Source organism: Mesoplodon bidens, assembly GCF_964165515.1.
Source record: "Mesoplodon bidens genome assembly, chromosome: 19".
Taxonomy (NCBI): domain Eukaryota; kingdom Metazoa; phylum Chordata; class Mammalia; order Artiodactyla; family Ziphiidae; genus Mesoplodon; species Mesoplodon bidens.
Genome location: NC_138179.1, coordinates 6,461,447 through 6,479,199, shown reverse-complemented (window position 1 = coordinate 6,479,199; position 17,753 = coordinate 6,461,447). Strand labels below are relative to the sequence as shown.

At 41.7% G+C, this 17,753-nt stretch overlaps 2 protein-coding genes across 3 annotated transcripts in view; one reads left to right on the top strand and one right to left on the bottom strand.

Moving 5' to 3' along the window:
- TUBD1 (tubulin delta 1) overlaps positions 1–17,753 on the top strand; it is a 34,889-nt gene that overhangs the window by 1,228 nt on the left and 15,908 nt on the right. The window contains exons 3-7 of one of the 2 annotated variants that reach the window (XM_081220405.1): positions 1,550–1,697; positions 2,915–3,131; positions 3,857–4,088; positions 9,317–9,481; positions 16,196–16,336. In XM_081220405.1, coding sequence (XP_081076531.1) covers positions 1,550–1,697; positions 2,915–3,131; positions 3,857–4,088; positions 9,317–9,481; positions 16,196–16,336 — 903 coding nt within the window. The remainder of the gene's footprint in view (positions 1–1,549; positions 1,698–2,914; positions 3,132–3,856; positions 4,089–9,316; positions 9,482–16,195; positions 16,337–17,753) is intronic. The other variant, XM_081220406.1, reaches the window with a different exon arrangement.
- The window catches only part of LOC308607951 (uncharacterized protein), a gene marked incomplete at its 5' end in the record, with an annotated part of 25,222 nt that continues 10,632 nt past the window's right edge, over positions 3,164–17,753 (bottom strand). The window contains one exon of the mRNA XM_081220412.1: positions 3,164–3,496. Within this exon, the coding sequence (XP_081076538.1) occupies positions 3,492–3,496 (5 nt within the window). The 3' untranslated portion in view covers positions 3,164–3,491. The remainder of the gene's footprint in view (positions 3,497–17,753) is intronic.

The window sequence follows — 17,753 nt, the reverse complement described above, 5'->3', positions numbered from 1 at the left end:
TTCAAGGCCAGGCCCTCCACATGGTGTCTGAACCCCATCCCCTTCCATCTTACTACAGAATGACTTTGCTCTCAGCCCTTTGTTTCTATGTTAACGTTTGCCTCTCCAGTGACATCTTCTCCTCAGCACATGAGCATGCTCAGATCATGCCAATCTAAAACCAACCAAACAAACAAAACTTAGCTCTTGACTATAGCTTTTTTCCTTCCTCATCTCTTTGCCTTCTCATCTAAGATTCTCAAAGGAGAACCCTCTTTAACCAACTGTAATCCTACTTCTGCTCTACAATACCACTGAAGCTGTTCTATGAAAAATTCCCAATGATCTCCTAATTCCTAGAGCCAGTAACTGTTTTTCTTTTCTTAATTCACTTAACTTCTCTACCGGATTTGATAACATTAACTATAAAACTCCCTCCTTGAAACTCCTTCTGCTTAGGCTCTGAACTTTTCTTCTCCAGTGGTTGCATCTCACCCTCTCTTCTGTCCTCACTTGTATAGTTCTCTCTGGGCAATTTCAGTGACTCTCAAATTTTGCTACATCTTTTATACTAGTGACTCTCAAAACCTCTAGCCTAGCATCTCTTCCAAGCTGCAGACCCATTAGTGAACATCACCTGCGTCTCTCATGTGTCCCTCAGACTCAACATATCCATACCCGAGGGCATTCATTATTTTTCCTTTAAAACTTTGCTCTGACTGCCCACATACCATCAAACATCAAGATCTGCTTAGTGTACCTCCTACACATCTCTTGAAACTCTTCTCCCTCTTCCATCTTCACTGTCATTGCCTTAGTTCTGGCTCTTGTCCTTTCTCACCTGGACTGTTTCAAGACAATCCTCCTGAGTTTTCCTGCCTGGTCTCTTGTGTTTATCACATCTATCCTCCACACTACTGTATTAAAAAAGACATCTGACTATTCCTCCCCTGCTTGAACATTTTCAGTGGTTTCTCGTTGCCTAAAAAGTAAATTTCAAGGTTTTTAGCATTGCATACAAGGACTTCCAAGATCTGAGCCCTGCCTGCTTTCTCTCCCCATCCATCACTTCTTACACCCCCTCTTTCTCCATCTTCTGCTTCAATAATCCTGAAATGCTTTTTGTGCCCTTGGTATTTTTATACCTCTGAATAAAAATACTACTCTGTTAGTGTGGATTTGCTGTGGGTCATATCACATCATACTGTGATTAAGTGTTGATGTGTTTTATCTCTCCCACTGGTCCTCCTAGGGCTGGATTGATGTTGTCTTTATCTCTGTGTTCCCAGCACAGTACATAGCACATTGTAAGCACTCAACAGATGTTTGTAGACTTGACCCAGTCATCATTTTAGCCCATGTTTATTCAACCTGCCTAGCACAATGCTAGGCATTATGACACATCTGCATATACCTGTTGCTGCCCACCTGAATTTCTAAGCAGAAGGAAAGTTCTTCCTATCCTCAATCTTTGATTTTTTTTTTTTTCGGACCTACAAGTTTATGCTCTGAGTTAACCCAAATAAGCCATGTGCAATATTTTTCTTTTGATTTTTTTTTCCCTCTCTAGTTCCAATTGCTCGTGCTGTACTTGTTGACATGGAACCTAAAGTTATCAATCAAACACTGTCAAAGGCTGCCCATTCTGGCCGATGGAAATATGGCCAGCATTCATGCTTCTGTCAAAAACAAGGTTCTGGAAACAACTGGGCATATGGGTAAGAATAATTCCTCATGATTTTCAGTTTAGATACAGCTGCATAGTTGATTAATAGTATAGTTACAACTGCACAGTTGATATACCAAACACATAGTTTTGAAATTGCTGTTTTAAAATGTAGCGTGTGACTTCACCCAGAAGATGCTCATTCTGTCTCGTGTATGTCTATGCTTCAGGTTCAGGTAATGATGAGACCAAGGATCTCTTGCAGCAACATTTTCCACTTCTTCACTGTTGTTCTGCCAGCTAACTTATCGTCAATACAATATCTTTGTCTGGCAGGTGTTCCAGTTAATAGGAAATATGCCAAGGCCGTAGTATTGCCTAGGGTTCTTTGGAAAATTCCAATGCCTAGGGTTCACTTCCAGAAATTCTGCCTTAATTGGTTTGGGATGAAGTCTGAATGTTGGGATTTTTCAAAGCTTCCCTAGGTGATTCTAATGTGCAGCAAAGTTAGAACCACTGCTTTAGGAGTATTGTTATGAATACTGAATATTATGTTGTACCGTAAACTTGCAGAACTACCTGGTAATTGAAGTCTCCAGCCAAAGGAATGGACTATAAAAGAGAATTTTCTACTCTCAGTAAATTTACTCTCCTAGCAGTCCTATTCTCCTGTTGAAAATATTTAACTTGGGCTTCCCTGGTGGCACAGTGGTTGAGAGTCCGCCTGCCAATGCAGGGGACACGGGTTCGTGCCTCGGTCTGGGAAGATCCCACATGCCGCGGAGCGGTTGGGCCCATGAGCCATGGCTGCTGAGTCTGCACGTCTGGAGCCTGTGCTCTGCAACGGGAGAGGCCACAACAGTGAGAGGCCCGCATACCGAAAAAAAAAAAATTTAACTTATGTATCTTAAATTTCGTCAATCAGGTACCTGTACCTTTCTTAAGAGTTAGTTCACGGGCTTCCCTGGTGGCGCAGTGGTTGAGAGTCCGCCTGTTGATGCCGGGGACACGGGTTCGTGCCCCGGTCCGGGAAGATCCCACATGCCGCGGAGCGGCTGGGCCCATGAGCCATGGCCACTGAGCCTGCGCGTCCGGAACCTGTGCTCCGCAACGGGAGAGGCCGCAACAGGGAGAGGCCCGCGTACCGCAAAAAAAAAAAAGGAGTTAGTTCACTTCCATAGGTTTCAAAAGCCTTTGCTATCCTATATCTTTCTCTGCATTCCATCTCTGGTTAAACTGAAAGGTGTTTGTTTCTTTTGCATTGCATAGATACTCTGTTCATGGACCTAGGCATGAAGAATCTATAATGAACCTAATCCAGAAGGAAGTGGAGAAATGTGATTCTCTGAATGGTTTTTTCATCATAATGAGTATGGCCGGAGGCACAGGATCAGGGCTAGGAGCCTTCATTACACAGAACTTACAAGATCAGTACTCAAACTCTTTGAAAATGAATCAGATTATATGGCCTTATGGAACTGGTGAGGTATGAACATGTCAATTGAAAAATTAATATTTTGTATTCTTTGCAGTTAAATGTAGGTAAAAGATTGATCTTACCCTTTCTTTGGAAATGTTAAGTTACTGTGTAAGGAATGATTATACAATATGGTACTTTAATGTACAATTCATTTAACTTTGCCAAATAAATGAGGTGTCCTTATTCATAAAAATTCCGAAGAAGACAATTGTGCATCTTCTCTCAGAAACCCACTCCTGGTTCAGTCCCTCTGGCTACAGCATGTAAAGCAGGGACCTTGGCCTCATCGTGCTGTTGCCAACCTTCAAAGAATTTTCATTTCTTTCCATTGAAAGGAAATTTCTGTATAGGCCAATTTCCTATTGATCACCCTAGTAGGAGAAATAATAAAACAGAGGTGAAATAAGTCAGTATAGGAAATGATGTAGGAAGAAAGTGTGATAGTAATAGTTATATTTATTGAGCCCTTACTCTACACAGGGCACTGTTCTTAAGTGCTTTACTTGCATTCTATCATTAATCCTTACAACTCTAGGAGGCTGGTATAATTATTTCCCCCATTTTACAAACGAGGAAACTGAGGCATAGAGAGATTAAATAACTTGTCAAAGACCTTATAGCTAGAAAGTGAAAGAGCCAGGATTTGAACCTAGGCAGGATGCCCTTAGAGTCTACCCTCTTAACCACTGTACTCTCCTGCCTTTCTTATCTTTGACCTTTTTTTCCTCCAGGTTATTGTTCAGAACTACAACTCCATTTTGACACTTTCTCACTTGTACCGATCTTCAGATGCCCTCCTTGTTCATGAGAATGATGCTGTTCATAAGATCTGTGCAAAACTGATGAATATCAAGCAGATCTCCTTCCGTGATATAAATCAAGTCCTCGCACATCAGCTGGGAAGTGTGTTCCAGCCTACTTACTCTGGGGAAGGCTCATTTCACTACAGAAGAAATCCACTAGGTATTTGTCCTCCTGTGTGTTATTTGTAGAGAAGTCTGATGTTCTCAAAGCCTGAAAGTTGTTCTTCTATGGCTCTTCCTCTCCGCCTAAAGATATACTCAGGTCTCCCTCATTTCGAAAACCTTCCCAAAGAGCAGCTTAGCTTTATTGAATTTGTTTCAATATGGCTTCTGTTTTATGTTTTGGTTTTTTGGCTGTGAGGCATCTGGGATCTTAGCTCCCCAACCAGGAATCAAATCCATACCCCCTGCATTGGAGGGCAAAGTCTTAACCACTGGACCGCCAGGGAAATCCCCCTTTTTTTGTTCTTTAAAAATAACTTTGAGATATAATTCACATACCATACAACTCACCCATCTAAAGTGTACAATTCAGTGTTTTCTAGCATATTCACAAAGTTGCACAACCATCATTTTCATCACTCCGTAAAGAAGTGATTCTTTTTTTTTTTTTTTTTTTTGCGGTACGCGGGCCTCTCACTGTTGTGGCCTCTCCCGTTGCGGAGCACAGGCTCCGGACGCGCAGGCCCAGCGGCCATGGCTCACGGGACCAGCCGCTCCGCGGCATGTGGGATCTTCCCGGACCGGGGCACGAACCCGTGTCCCCTGCATCGGCACGCGGACTCCCAACCACTGCACCACCAGGGAAGCCCTAAGAAGTGACTCTTTTGTCAGGTTATTTGTCAAGTGGTGCTTTATCAATTCAAATCATCTAGATGCAAAGGACTCCGTAATCTATACCCCCAGTCCTACTCTCTTTCCCAAATAGTTGCCTATCCCAGTTTTCTTAGTTGCCATCTGCTTCGTCAGATTTAGCATGTTCTGAATGGATTCATCATTTTTTTCCCTGTCTTCACTCCCCAGCCCCCTCTTCCTCAATTCCTGTCACCTGGATCTCTCCCACTGTCCTCGTATCTCATCAGTATGCTCAGACCCGTTGGTGCCATCTCTGCCAGCTGTCTGCACTCTTCCCTACTTCCCTCTCTCTGATATTGGTTCACTTGGTCAGTATCTCTCAGCTAATATTGCATACTCCCCCTGAATACAACGTTCTCTTTATTCTCCTCTCCCTTTCTCTCCTTTTTTTTTTCATGAAAACCGAAGCTCACATCTACGTGGACATTCCTGGCTTAAGGTGGTCCTATTCCTGCTTTCCTTCCTGTTGCCTGCTCCTTCCCCCTGCAGTCAATCCATCTTGCACACTGGCCCCAAATGAGCCTCCCCAGGGCACAGATCTAATCCTGTACTTTACTTAACCCTCATTCTATGGCTCATGCATTACCTGCCAGATTTGTCCTAATTCCTTATGCCCTGAATCCTAACTTCCCGTTTTCATCGCCTTCTGCTGCCTCTGTATAGATTCCCCGCCTACTTTTCATCCTGTCTCCACTTTTTTCTTCAGTCTGGTACTTCCCTGCCTTGGTCCCTTTGCTCAGTGTTCCTTCTTCTTAGAAATCACTTCCTCCTTCCCTTCGTCACCTCTACTGAAACCTTACTCTTCCTGTAGGGTCCAATTCAAGGGATAAATTTTCCATAAAGCTTTCCTGCTGAGACCTTTACCTAAAGTAACCCTTTTTCTCTGAACTCCCATGGCATTCTGTATCTCTTTTATGTCACTGAATGTTTTTTGCCTTTATTATTTCTTTAAGTGTGTTTGCTTATCTTTAAAAGTAACACACACACATTTATTCAAGGAGTACAAAAGAATATGCAATCAAACGTTAAGTCTCCCTCTGGCCCCTTCCCAGATGCTGCACCATGTGTTTCCTTAGAGGATCTGTCATATGCATGTTTTATAGTCCCTACTAATTTGCAGCTTCCCTGGGGACACGTGTCTTGTTCATGTCTCTGCATTCCACAGTACTTACCATATTGCACATCTGTTCATTCAACCAGTATTTATTGGCTTCCTGCTATGTGCCAGGCACTATGCTACATGTTGGGGATCCAGTGGGGAACCAATGCAGACATTGTGTTCACATTAAACAAATAATTACACTAAGAACATATAATTAAAAACTGAGTTAAATGCTCTGAAGGAAAGGAATACAGATCCAAGAGAATGGGTCATGAAGGAACCAGACTTAGGCTGACGAGGCAAAAGAAGGCTGCCCTGAGGAAGTAACACTTGAGCAAAAAGCTGGATGAAGACTTGGAGTTGACGAAGCAAAGGGAGGGAGAAGGGAGTAGCATGTTGGGGGAATAGCATGTGCAAAGGCCCTACAGCAGAAGGAAGCATGGCCCTTTCGGAAGAGAGAAATCCAGTGTCACTGGAGCACAGAGAATGGTGTGGGGGATGATTGAAACCTGAGGCTAGAGCGGTGAGCAGGGGCCGACCTTGCAGGTCCTTGTAAGCCATTTAAAGGCCTCCTCATTAATCTCAGAGCAGGGGAAAGCCACTGAAGGATTTTAAGGAGGTCGTTGGCATAATCACCTTTATTTTTGAAAACTCCATTGCCTGTGGAGAGCTGGCTGGAGGTGGAGTCTGCAGGCTGGTCCAGTTGTTCCTTGGGGAGATGGTGATGAACTCGGTGAACTGCCCTCAGAAAATCCAAGCCATCAGTTCCATGGGAGCTCTCTTGACTCCCACTACCATGTACAAACTAGAGGGCACTGGGTCCACATTTGCCCTTCACCTTGTGTCACAGTGGGAGAAGTATCCTGCTTCTATCAAAGGCCAGCCTCTCGCTTGGGTTCTGGGTCCCATTCCCTCTCTCTTCTCAGGGACTTAATTCCTTACTCATCTCTCATCCTCACGTCATTAACCCTCTTTCCTGGGTCACTGCCTTTACAACGGCTCTCTGGCATCTTTCACACCGAAGAAGCCCTCCCTTGACATCACCTCTCGTGATTTCCCCACTTATCTGTCATTCTTTAGAACAACTGTCCTCAAAGGGGCCTCCATTCTCCCTGTCCTCATTTCTACACCATCTATTCACTTTTCAACCCACTCTGATCTAGTTTCTCTTCCATCACTTTTCTAAAACTGCTTTTCTTAATAGGTCACAAGCATGTTCACACTGTCAAATTCACTGGACCGTTCACGGTCCTTATTTTATCTCAGAATTTGGAATGGCCGATGCCTTGTCTTCCGAGTCTCCTCTTCGTCTTTTGTGACAGCCCCTCTCCTGATTTCCCTCCTTATCTCAACGACTACTCCTTTTATTCCCGTTTTCTTCCTCCTTCTTTGGCTCCTCCTTTTCCTAAGCTCTAAATGCTGGTCTTGATCCCTCTCCGAAGGTGACTGACCCAGTCCCATGGCTTTCAACACCATTTGTGTTCTCCAGCTGGCCAGTTTCTCTCAACTCTGACCAATTCCCTAAGCTCTAGATTTCTATATCCAGCAGCCTTCCCAACATCTATGTGTACACATTTCATGGTCGTCCCAAACATAATGTGTCTAAAATAGATCTCTTAGCTTTCCCCCAGAAGAAGCCTGTTTCCTCCTCGATCCTTCAATTGCTCAGTTTTAAAAACTTAGGTCCAGGGGTTTCCCTGGTGGCGCAGTTGTTGGGAATCTGCCTGCCAATGCAGGGGACACGGGTTCGAGCCCTGGTCTGGGAAGATCCCACATGCCACGGAGCGACTGAGCCCGTGTGCCACAACTACTGACCCACGTGCCACAACTACTGAAACCCGTGTGCCTAGAGCCCGTGCTCCGCAACGAGAGAAGCCACCACAGTGAGAGGCCCGCGCACCGCAACGAAGAGCAGCCCCCGCTCACCGCAACTAGAGCAGCAGCGAAGACCCACCACAGCCAAAAATAAATAAATAAAATAAATAAATTTAAAAAAAAACTTAGGTCCAGGGAATTGCCTGGTGGTCCAGTGGTTAGGACTCAGCACTTTCACTGCCATGGCCCGGGTTCAATCCCTGGTTGGGGAAGTAAGATCCCGCAAGCTGTGTAGGAATATGCTATAACAAGAATTCCATAGACTGACCAGCTTATAAACAACACAAGTTTACTTCTCACAGTTCTGGAGGCTGGAAAGTCCAAGATCAAGGCACTAGTAGACTCAGTGCTTGGTGAGGGCCCGCTTCCGGGTTCACAGATGGCCATCTTCTCACTGTGTTCTCACCTGGCACAAGGGACAAGAGACCTCTCTGGGGTCTCTTTTATAGAGACCTCATCTCCCAAAGGCCCCACCTCCTCCTGATGCCATCACCTGGGTGGTAAGGATTTCAGTATATGAATTTTGGGGGACACAAACTGTCAGTCCATAACAGGGTTTGACAAAGTCAAGAATGGTTGAGATGAGAGTAGGTAAACAAGAAAGCTGGGGGGGAAAGCAGATTTTAACAATTAATTTGTGCGTTAGTCCTCAGGAATTATTTGCTGACTGCTGTTCGTTTATGCACGCTATGCAACAGAATTCAGCTCTAGGTATTTTACAGAAAAGGAGTCTTATGTTTAGAGGAAACTCCATTAGCCGTAGGATCAATTTGTGCAACGTTTTGTAGATGTTTGTGTCAAAATTTGTTCTTAACATTAGGACGTAGGATAGGAGTTTGCACTCAACATTATTATAAAATTTAAATTTCATGTTATGGTAGAAGACTTTTCTTTCTCCTCTAGGTATTTTCTATAAATATATAAAAAATATATAAAATACATAAAATATATGACATATTAAAAAGATAAAAATATTTTAAAAGCATATAAAATAAGCTCTGAATGAAAAACAAATTAGCCTTTCTCCTTAATTCTGTTTCATTACAAATACAAGGTTCTAAAAATAGGTGTGTTCCTGTGTTCAGGAGTTACTAATCCTGTCTTCTTTCCCAGTAAAGTTTGATATTAAGAGGTTCTGATTATTATTTAACCAGATAAAATAAATAAGAGATCTAGGAAAATTTCTAAGGGACTATTTAGTGAACACTGAATGACAATAAAAGCATATTAGGTCTCATGCTTATTTTGTTTTCCTGGGGTTTAGCTAAATATTTCATTCACATTTCCAGTTTCTTAGCTAAAAAGAAATTCTCGTTTCCTTTTGGCAAAGTGTGTTTTTTTCACTCATGCTAAAATAGGTGCCAAAATCAAGCAAATATGTGGTCTTTAATAGACATCGTCTCTGAAATTGTATTTATATTTTAAAATTTAAGCAATTTTGGCCTTGGAGGAGAAGACACATTTGGTTCCGCCAAGCCATCAAATCATGGTTGTGTATGAGTCAGTGGAAACAACGTGGAATTTAAAAATTTAGTTCAGATTTTTTTTCTTTGCAGGAGACTTAATGGAGAATTTAGTTCCCCATCCAGAATTCAAGATGCTGGGTGTTCGTAACATTCCTCAAATGTCTGAGAATTCACTGGCATACAGCACATTTACTTGGGCTGGCCTCCTCAAGCATTTGAGACAGATGCTCATTTCTAATGCGAAAATGGAAGAAGGTAAAGGGTATTTTAAAAATATGCAGCCCACAAGCTGGGAAAAATGCCTGTACTGGAGTTCTCAATATAAACTGGCTTGATTCAGTTGAAATAATGGTGCCTTCTTCTGACCAGGGAGGCTCCTGCAAAAAACTCACCAGAACATCCTGGGAGGATTTCTTAATCACTTCACAGTTTCATTTCTCAAAAAAATTTCAGATGATTGTGACATTTATTTTTATTTTATTTTATTTTTATCAAAGTAATATATGAACATAGTTTTTTTTTTAATCAAGTAGTCAGAACTCACTTAAGTGTCTATTTAAATCTGTCCATTGCGTTGTATGTAAATTACATCTCAATTTTTTAAAAAAAGTCAAGTAATTGTCCAGTATGGGTTTATAATGAGGAAGAGAACAGCCTATTCCACACTTCCCCACAGCCCAGCAGAACTGCTTTCAGTGTTTTGAGATGTTTCTTCTGGAATTTGCCCCCACATTTCTAAATATCTTGCATATTCCTCTATTTGTTTTATTTTCCAGGTTTAGATATTATCAGTTGCCTTCCTAGCATGAAGTTGAGAACTGGATCTTCTTAACACCCCCTATATACACACCCACACACCTTTCCCTCCCTCCTCCCAATCTAGTTACAACATACTTTTGGGTTAGATCAGTTTTCATTGTTTGTGTTATTTTTGCTATGTAAATATTATTCATAGTTGAGCCATGTACTGTATACACAGATTACATTTTATTTCGTGTACAGTTTATTTTTTCCTCCTAGAGTTAATAGTTAAATTTATTTGGTCGATATTCTTTGTACCTATTACAAATCTACCCCTAAACTGTTCCATAAAAATGAAATCCTTCTCAGCATGTTCAGACCTATCAGGTAATCTTATTACTTCCATTACCTGCTTGGAGATATCCCTTCTGGAGGACTTCACCCTCCTGTTCCAGTCTGCACTGGTTACTCTCCAGGCTTGATAAGCAGCCAGCACTGGCATCTCTGCCTCCTTCTTTATTCTAGCCCATTTCCTAGATTTCAAATCTTCCTCTTTCTGGGTTAATTCCCTCATATGGATAGTACCCTCCAGGAGCTTCCTAAGAAAGAGTACAGGGAAGGTAAAAATTTTAAGGCTGCAAATGTCATTATCCTACTTTTATATTTGATTGGCCAGGTATAGGATTCGAGGCTGGGAATCATTTTTACTCAGTGTCTTGAAAGCACTGCTCGATATCTTCCAGCTTCCAGTGTTACTGCTGAGAAGTCCCACTTCAATCTGACTCCTAACCCTGTTTTATTCTCTCTTCTATCTTTTAGGATTTTCTCTTTGTCTCTAGCATTCTGGAATTCCCTAGTGTGGATCTTTCATTTATCTCAGTACAATGTAAACTTTATGAGGGCAGAGATTTTTGTTTTGTTTACTGCTGTATTTTCAGAGCCTCACTGGTTTAGCCTTTCCTGAGCAGAAACCTTCTTCTCGGATAGAGGGTGGGGCACTCCCCCTAGTGCAGGAGTGGGGAAGGGTCTGGGGCTCTCACTGCTTCTCATACAGATTTTTAACTGATCCTCCTTTAGAAGCGCCTGGCCTGCTTCCAGGACCTCCACTGTGGGCAGAAATTTCAGATTTCCCCGGTTACTAAGTCAGTAACCAGTAATTCATTTGCTTTCCAGCTTCCAAATTTTTGTTGCCATTATATTCTTTCCATTTTTTCTTGTTTATGCCTTTTAAAAAAAATCCCTGTGTTGTTAGTGAGATTTGGGGAGTAAACTGGTATGTTCAGTCTGTCGCATTTAACTGGAAGTCACTACCATGTACTATTTTGGGAGCATATATTTTACCACAAATTACAGTAAGTTAGGTTTCAATACTATGAAAGTAGATTTCCTCTACATTTACTTGTAGTACCTTACAGATTTTAGATCGTAGTGCCTGACGTTTGGAGCTAAGTAGAAAGTTCACATCTTAAGTAATGCTTCCTGAACTTTTTGGCCACAGGACCCGTTTTTCTGGCAATACCTATTATCCAGGAACACAGTGTTCCTCAGGGTACTGTAAGACGTGGTGCTCTGAGCCCTCTTAGGTCGATAAACCACAGTTTGTTTAGTCATTTTCCCATATAGGAATTTAGAGTGTCACCATTTTTTCACAGTTATAGAGTTTTGAACACTTAAATGTTTTCATATAAATATGAACATATGAATAAATATATTTATGTCACTAACCAGGTTGAAGGATATAGTTTGAAAACTCTTCATATGGTATCAGAATGCTCTATATGAAGACTGACCCCATTAAGATCACCATCAGCAGTGTATCTGTTTCTACATGTCCTAGCAACAGGAGGAATGAGTGGCCCAAGGGGGAGCAAGGCAGAAGTTACAAAGTCTCTTATGACCTAGCTTTGGAAGTCACATAGCATCATTTTGCACCATCCTTTTGGTTGTTAAGGTCAGCCCTATCCCATGGGGAGGGGACCACACAAGGGCCTGGATACCGGGTGGCAAGGATCACTGGAGTTCATCTTGGAGGCTGGCTACCATCCTCTGCCCTCTGTCCCCTAATGAATCATGTCCTCCCATTTGCAGAATGTACTTAACCCTTCCCAAGCCCCCCCAGAGTTAGCACGTCAGCCTATTAGCACATTCCATTAGCACATCAGCCTAAAGTCCAGAATCTTGTCATCTAAAAGCAGGTGCAGGTGTGGATTTACATTCCTCAGGTGAGATTTCCCGGGTATAGCTCTTTAAGTACACCCCACCCCCAACAGACCATGGTGGAACAGGTGTAGGATTTTACTTATTTATTTTTAAGTTTTATTTACAACACCTTATTTTTTAAATTTATTAGTTGATTTATTTTTTCTAGTTTGGATCAATTTATTCATGTGAGGACTAGAGATTCAGAGTTCTAAGGGTGTATATAAACACACTTTAAAAAATAAAACTAGCATCACATTATATGTATTTTTTGTTCTGCAACTGTCTTTCGACATAGTATTTTGTAGCCTTCATTCCAATTCATTCATTTAGACATGCCTTATTCTTTTTAGTAGCTACATAGTTTTCTACCATATAGGAGCCCTAACTTATTATATGCACATAGATTAAAGAGTCAGGTAATTCTACGAAGCTGGTTGTTAAAACTTTCAGTCCATAACCTTCTTCTATTGTCTCCTTCCCAGAGGTAACCATTTTTCAAAACTCTTGTGCTGTTTCTTTTACTGTTTTTATCTATTGCCATTTACAGATTTTTCAGTGATTTAGGTATTACCTATTTACTTCCCACCATGGAGGGTTAGGATTTAGCTTTTTTCCAACACTGGCCCCTAAGCTCTAAAACACCCTCTAGACAGGCTCATCCTTCTGATATGGTAGTAAGTGTCATCATTGGGTTAAATCGATACTCAGCTTTACATGATCATAACCAAGTAAATGCTATTCACAGCTGAGCAACAAAATATCCTGTGATTACTTTTCCCTTCCTGTATAATTTTTTTTGTTTTCTTTGGAGTTAATAATTACCTTGTTTTCTTGTTTGCTTAGTTTTTCTATGTACCTGTCAATTATTCAACCCTGTTTCTTTACTTACCTAAATTTTTTCTTGATATACAGGCATACCTTGTTTTATTGCACTTTGCAGATACTGTGTTCTTTAACAAATTGAAGGTCTGTGGCAACCCTGCATTGAGCAAATCTATTGGCGCCGTTTTTCCAGCAATATTTGCTCACTTCACGTATCTGTGTCACATTTTGGTAATCTCGCAATATTTCAAACTTTTTCCTTATATTTGTTACGGTGATCTGTGATCGGTGATCTTTGATGTTACTATTGCAAAAAGTTGCTATTGCTGAAAGTTCAGATGATGGTTAGCATTTTTTAGCCATAAAGTATTTTTTTTGTTTTGTTTTGTTTTGTTTTGTTGTTTGTTTTTGCGGTATGCGGGCCTCTCACTGTTGTGGCCTCTCCCGTTGCGGAGCACAGGCTCCGGACGCGCAGGCTCAGCGGCCATGGCTCACGGGCCCAGCTGCTCCGCGGCATGTGGGATCTTCCCGGACCGGGGCACGAACCCATGTCCCCTGCATCGGTAAAGTATTTTTTAATCAAGGTATGTACATTTCTTTTTAGACATAATGCTATTGCACAATTAATAGGCTACAGTATAGTGTAAACATAACTTTTATATGCACTGGGAAGCCAAAAATATTTGTGTGACTCACTTTATTGTGATAATTTACTTTATTGCGGTGGTTGGAACCAAGCATGCAAAATATCCAAGGTTTGCCTGTATTCAAGTATTCTATCAGTTTCATCTTCTTTAAGAAATCTCCCCTAGAGCCTTCTGACCTGCTTCAATCTAGTTTTTTTTGCCCTCTCCAGCCAGTGTACATTTGTCCTTATGGATATTCAATTTGCCTGTCTGTTGTGTTGGATATTCTGCTCAGAGGGTTTACACAAAGCCCCAGTGATCTGGGGGAAGAGGAGGGAGGGGCCATGGTTTTCCTGGTTTGGTATGTTTCCTGCCCTTACCTCTGCCTGGTGTTCTCCAGACTAGAGTCTCTCAGTCATATCCTCTCCAGAAAGTAAACCTTTAGTTTTCTGCTGGGGTGGGGAAGAGGCAGTCGTCATGATAAACAGACAAGTTTAGCAACATTCCTTAAGCAGGAGTCAAAGGTAGATGTGCTTTACATGGTTGCAAAGCCAGTTTAAGAGCCAGTGACTTAGTTTTTCATGGATTCCCTTAAGGAATGCCGCACCACCTACTTTTTGCAGGCACAGAGCACAATAATGTGAAAACACATAGGCATCATTAATGCTGAATCAAAGAGTGATAAAGTCACTGAATGTGAAAAAGTTTTAGGAAAACCTTAATCAAGTTATTTTGTTACATATATATTTTTATATATGCTCAAGAATGATATATGATTTTTAAAAATATAAACCTAATTTACTCTAAAAGAACTCTTCAATAAGTGTAAACTTTAATAATCTAAGTGCATAATTTAATTCAGTTTTTTTTTCTAATCAATGGTGACTTGGATGGAAGGAAATATAATATTGTGGATTTATATCCCTTTTTTGTTACATGGATTGTAAATATTTTTGTCCATCACTTTTGTCTTTTGTATGGTATTTTTCACTATATGGAAATTTTACATTTTTATGTGAGCTAACCTGTAAATCTTCCTTTATAGATCCTGAGCCTTGCCTACCCCAAAGATATAAAAATATTCTCTATTATTTCCTAGTATTTTCATAGTTTTATATTTAATATTTAAATTTTAACCCATCTGGGATTTATTTATTTATTTTATTTATATTTATTTATTGACTGTGCCGCGCAGCATGTGGGATATTAGTTCCCCGACCAGGGATCAAACGTGCCCCCTGCAGTGGAAGCGTGGAGTATTAACCGCTGGACCACCAGGGAAGTCCCTATTTTTGTTTTAATAAATTTATTTTATTTATTTATTTTTGGCTGCATTCGGTCTTCGTTGCTGTGTGCTCTAGTTGTGGCGAGCAGGGGCTACTCTTTCTTGCGGTGCGCCGGCTTCTCACTGCGGTGGCTTCTCTTGTTGTGGAGCACAGGCTCTAGGTGCGTGGGCTTCAGTAGTTGTGGTGCACAGGCATAGTTGCTCCGCGGCATGTGGTATCCTCCCAGAGCAGGGTTCAAACCCATTTCCCATGCACTGGCAGGCAGATTCTTAACCACTGCGCCACCAGGGAAGTCCCCTCTATTTTTGTTTTTGATCATGTATATTTTGAAAAAATAAATTTATTTATTTATTTTTGGCTGCATTGGGTCTTCGTTGCTGTGCGCAGGCTTCTCATTGCAGTGGCTTCTCTTGCTGTGTAGTACAGGCTTTGGGTGCGGTGGCTTCAGTAGGTGTGGCACATGGGCTCAGTCGTTGTGGCTTGCGGGCTCTAGAGCGCAGGCTCAGTAGTTGTGGCGCACGGGCTTAGTTGCTCCGCGGCATGTGGGATCTTCCCGGACCAGGGCTCGAACCCGTGTCCCCTGCATTGGCAGGCGGATTCTCAACCACTGCACCACCAGGGAAGCCCTCAATTTTCAATCTTATTTTTGCTTTGTGTTTCTACATCCCTTAACATTTTTCTATGTATTTTGTTTATTTGTTCATAGAGACATACAGAATGAAGTTCAGTCTTTATAGGTGGATAGTTCTATGAATTATGACACACTTAAACGGTGTAACCACCACCACAATTGAGACAGAGTATTTCCATGTTCCAAAAAAGTTCCCTCACACCCCTCTGTAGACAGTCTCTTTCCTCCACTCCAAGCCCCTAGCAACTATTGATCTGAATCTTATTCCTATGGTTTTGCCTTTTCCAGAACGTCCTGTAAATGGAATCAAACAGGATGTAATCTTTTGAGTCAGGCTTGCTTCACTTAGCATCAGGCTTCTGATATTGATCCACATTGTTACGTGTGTCAGAAGTTACTTTTGTAGAATTGCATCCTTTGCACCTACCACCGTCCTTTAATATTCTATGAAGAATATTTCATGCCTTTCTCAGGACTGAGTAGTTTGAATCACTTTAGGTCAACGAGATAAGAATGTTTAAATTTTTGGAAGAACCCCACCCTGCCACAACTTTTACTTATCAAATGGAAATTTATATAAAATACACATACTATAATACATCTTTCTCTTCTTGTTCAAGGCGATTTATAAAATCTCTTGATCTTTTTTTTCTTTTGGTAGGTATTGATTGGCAGGTACGGCCTCCTTTATCAGGACTTCCTACGCTTGGTAAAATGTCTCTCAACAAGGAGTTTCATTTTAACACTTCCATTGCTAACTTGGTCATCCTTCGTGGGAAAGATGTACATAGTGCGGAGCTGGGTAAGCAAAGTTAAGGTGAAAATTAAGATGTACATTTTGCACATGTACATGGTACGCATGGTAAAAAAAAAAAAAAAAAAAAGAAGAAAAGAGAAAGAAAAAAAAGAAGTCCCTGAATTTATTCTTAAAGAAAGGAAAATAATAACTCCATATTTTAGTAACAAAATGTAACCATGGTATCAGTAAGTGTGTGACTGGATACCAGAATAGATGTGGTGTAAACAAGAGGACAAGTTTAATTCTTTCTTCCCGAATCTGGGTGATGTGTCGTCCTCACCTTGTGGCTCTGTCCTTAGTGCAAGACATCTGTTTGAACTTCAGCCATCACATCACATAGGAAGGGCTTCCCTGGTGGCGCAGTGGTTGAGAGTCCGCCTGCCGATGCAGGGGACACGGGTTCGTGCCCCGATCCGGGAAGATCCCACATGCTGCGGAGCGGCTGGGCCCGTGAGCCATGGCTGCTGAGCCTGCGCGTCCAGAGCCTGTGCTCCGCAACGGGAGAGGCCACAACAGTGAGAGGCCCGCATACCACAAAAAAAAAATCACATAGGAATAAGCAAAGAAGGGCAGGCCTGGTCCTCTAGGGTCACACACCACACTTGTGTTTATGTCCCTTTGACTGGGACTGAGTCATGTGCCACATCTAGCTGCAGGGGTGGCTGTGAGCCCACTTAAAATGTGGTGGTTCTGTTACTAAAGAAGAAGGGGAGAACAGGGATCGCAGGACAACGAATGGTCTTTGTGACAAGCGTTGGTACAACACTTTCAGGAGGTTGAAAGAGCAGTACTCTTAGCTTTCTTCGTGTTTCTATGGCAAGTCTCTGGGATTATATTAGCCTTGTCTGATGATTCCAGCAGCATCCAATTGGCTGCTTCTAGCTGTGATATAAAGAAAATCAATCTCATCCCTGTAATACCTCTTAAATAAAAAACGAGTAATAGGGCTTCCCTGGTGGCACAGTGGCTGAGAGTCCGCCTGCCGATGCAGGGGACACGGGTTCGTGCCCCGATCCGGGAAGATCCCACATGCCACAGAGTGGCTGGGCCCGTGAGCCATGGCCGCTGAGCCTGCGCGTCCGGAGCCTGTTCTCCGCAACGGGAGAAGCCACAACAGTGAGAGGCCCGTGTACTGCAAAAAAAAAAAAAAAAAAAAACGAGTAATAATTGAAAAGAGATCAAGTCAATCAGATGGTGTACTTTCTTCATATTCTTCATTTTAGATTTTAAAATGAGAAAATTAATAAAAGGATATAAAAGTAATCTAACCTCCAAAAATTTACCCACAGCAAATGATGCAGGTACACAGAGGTGTTCTTGCAAAGATATTCATTGCAACATCTTTCACACTAACAGAAATGTGGGAACGACCTAAATGCCCAACAGTAGGAAATGTGTTAAAGAAATTATGGTATATTCA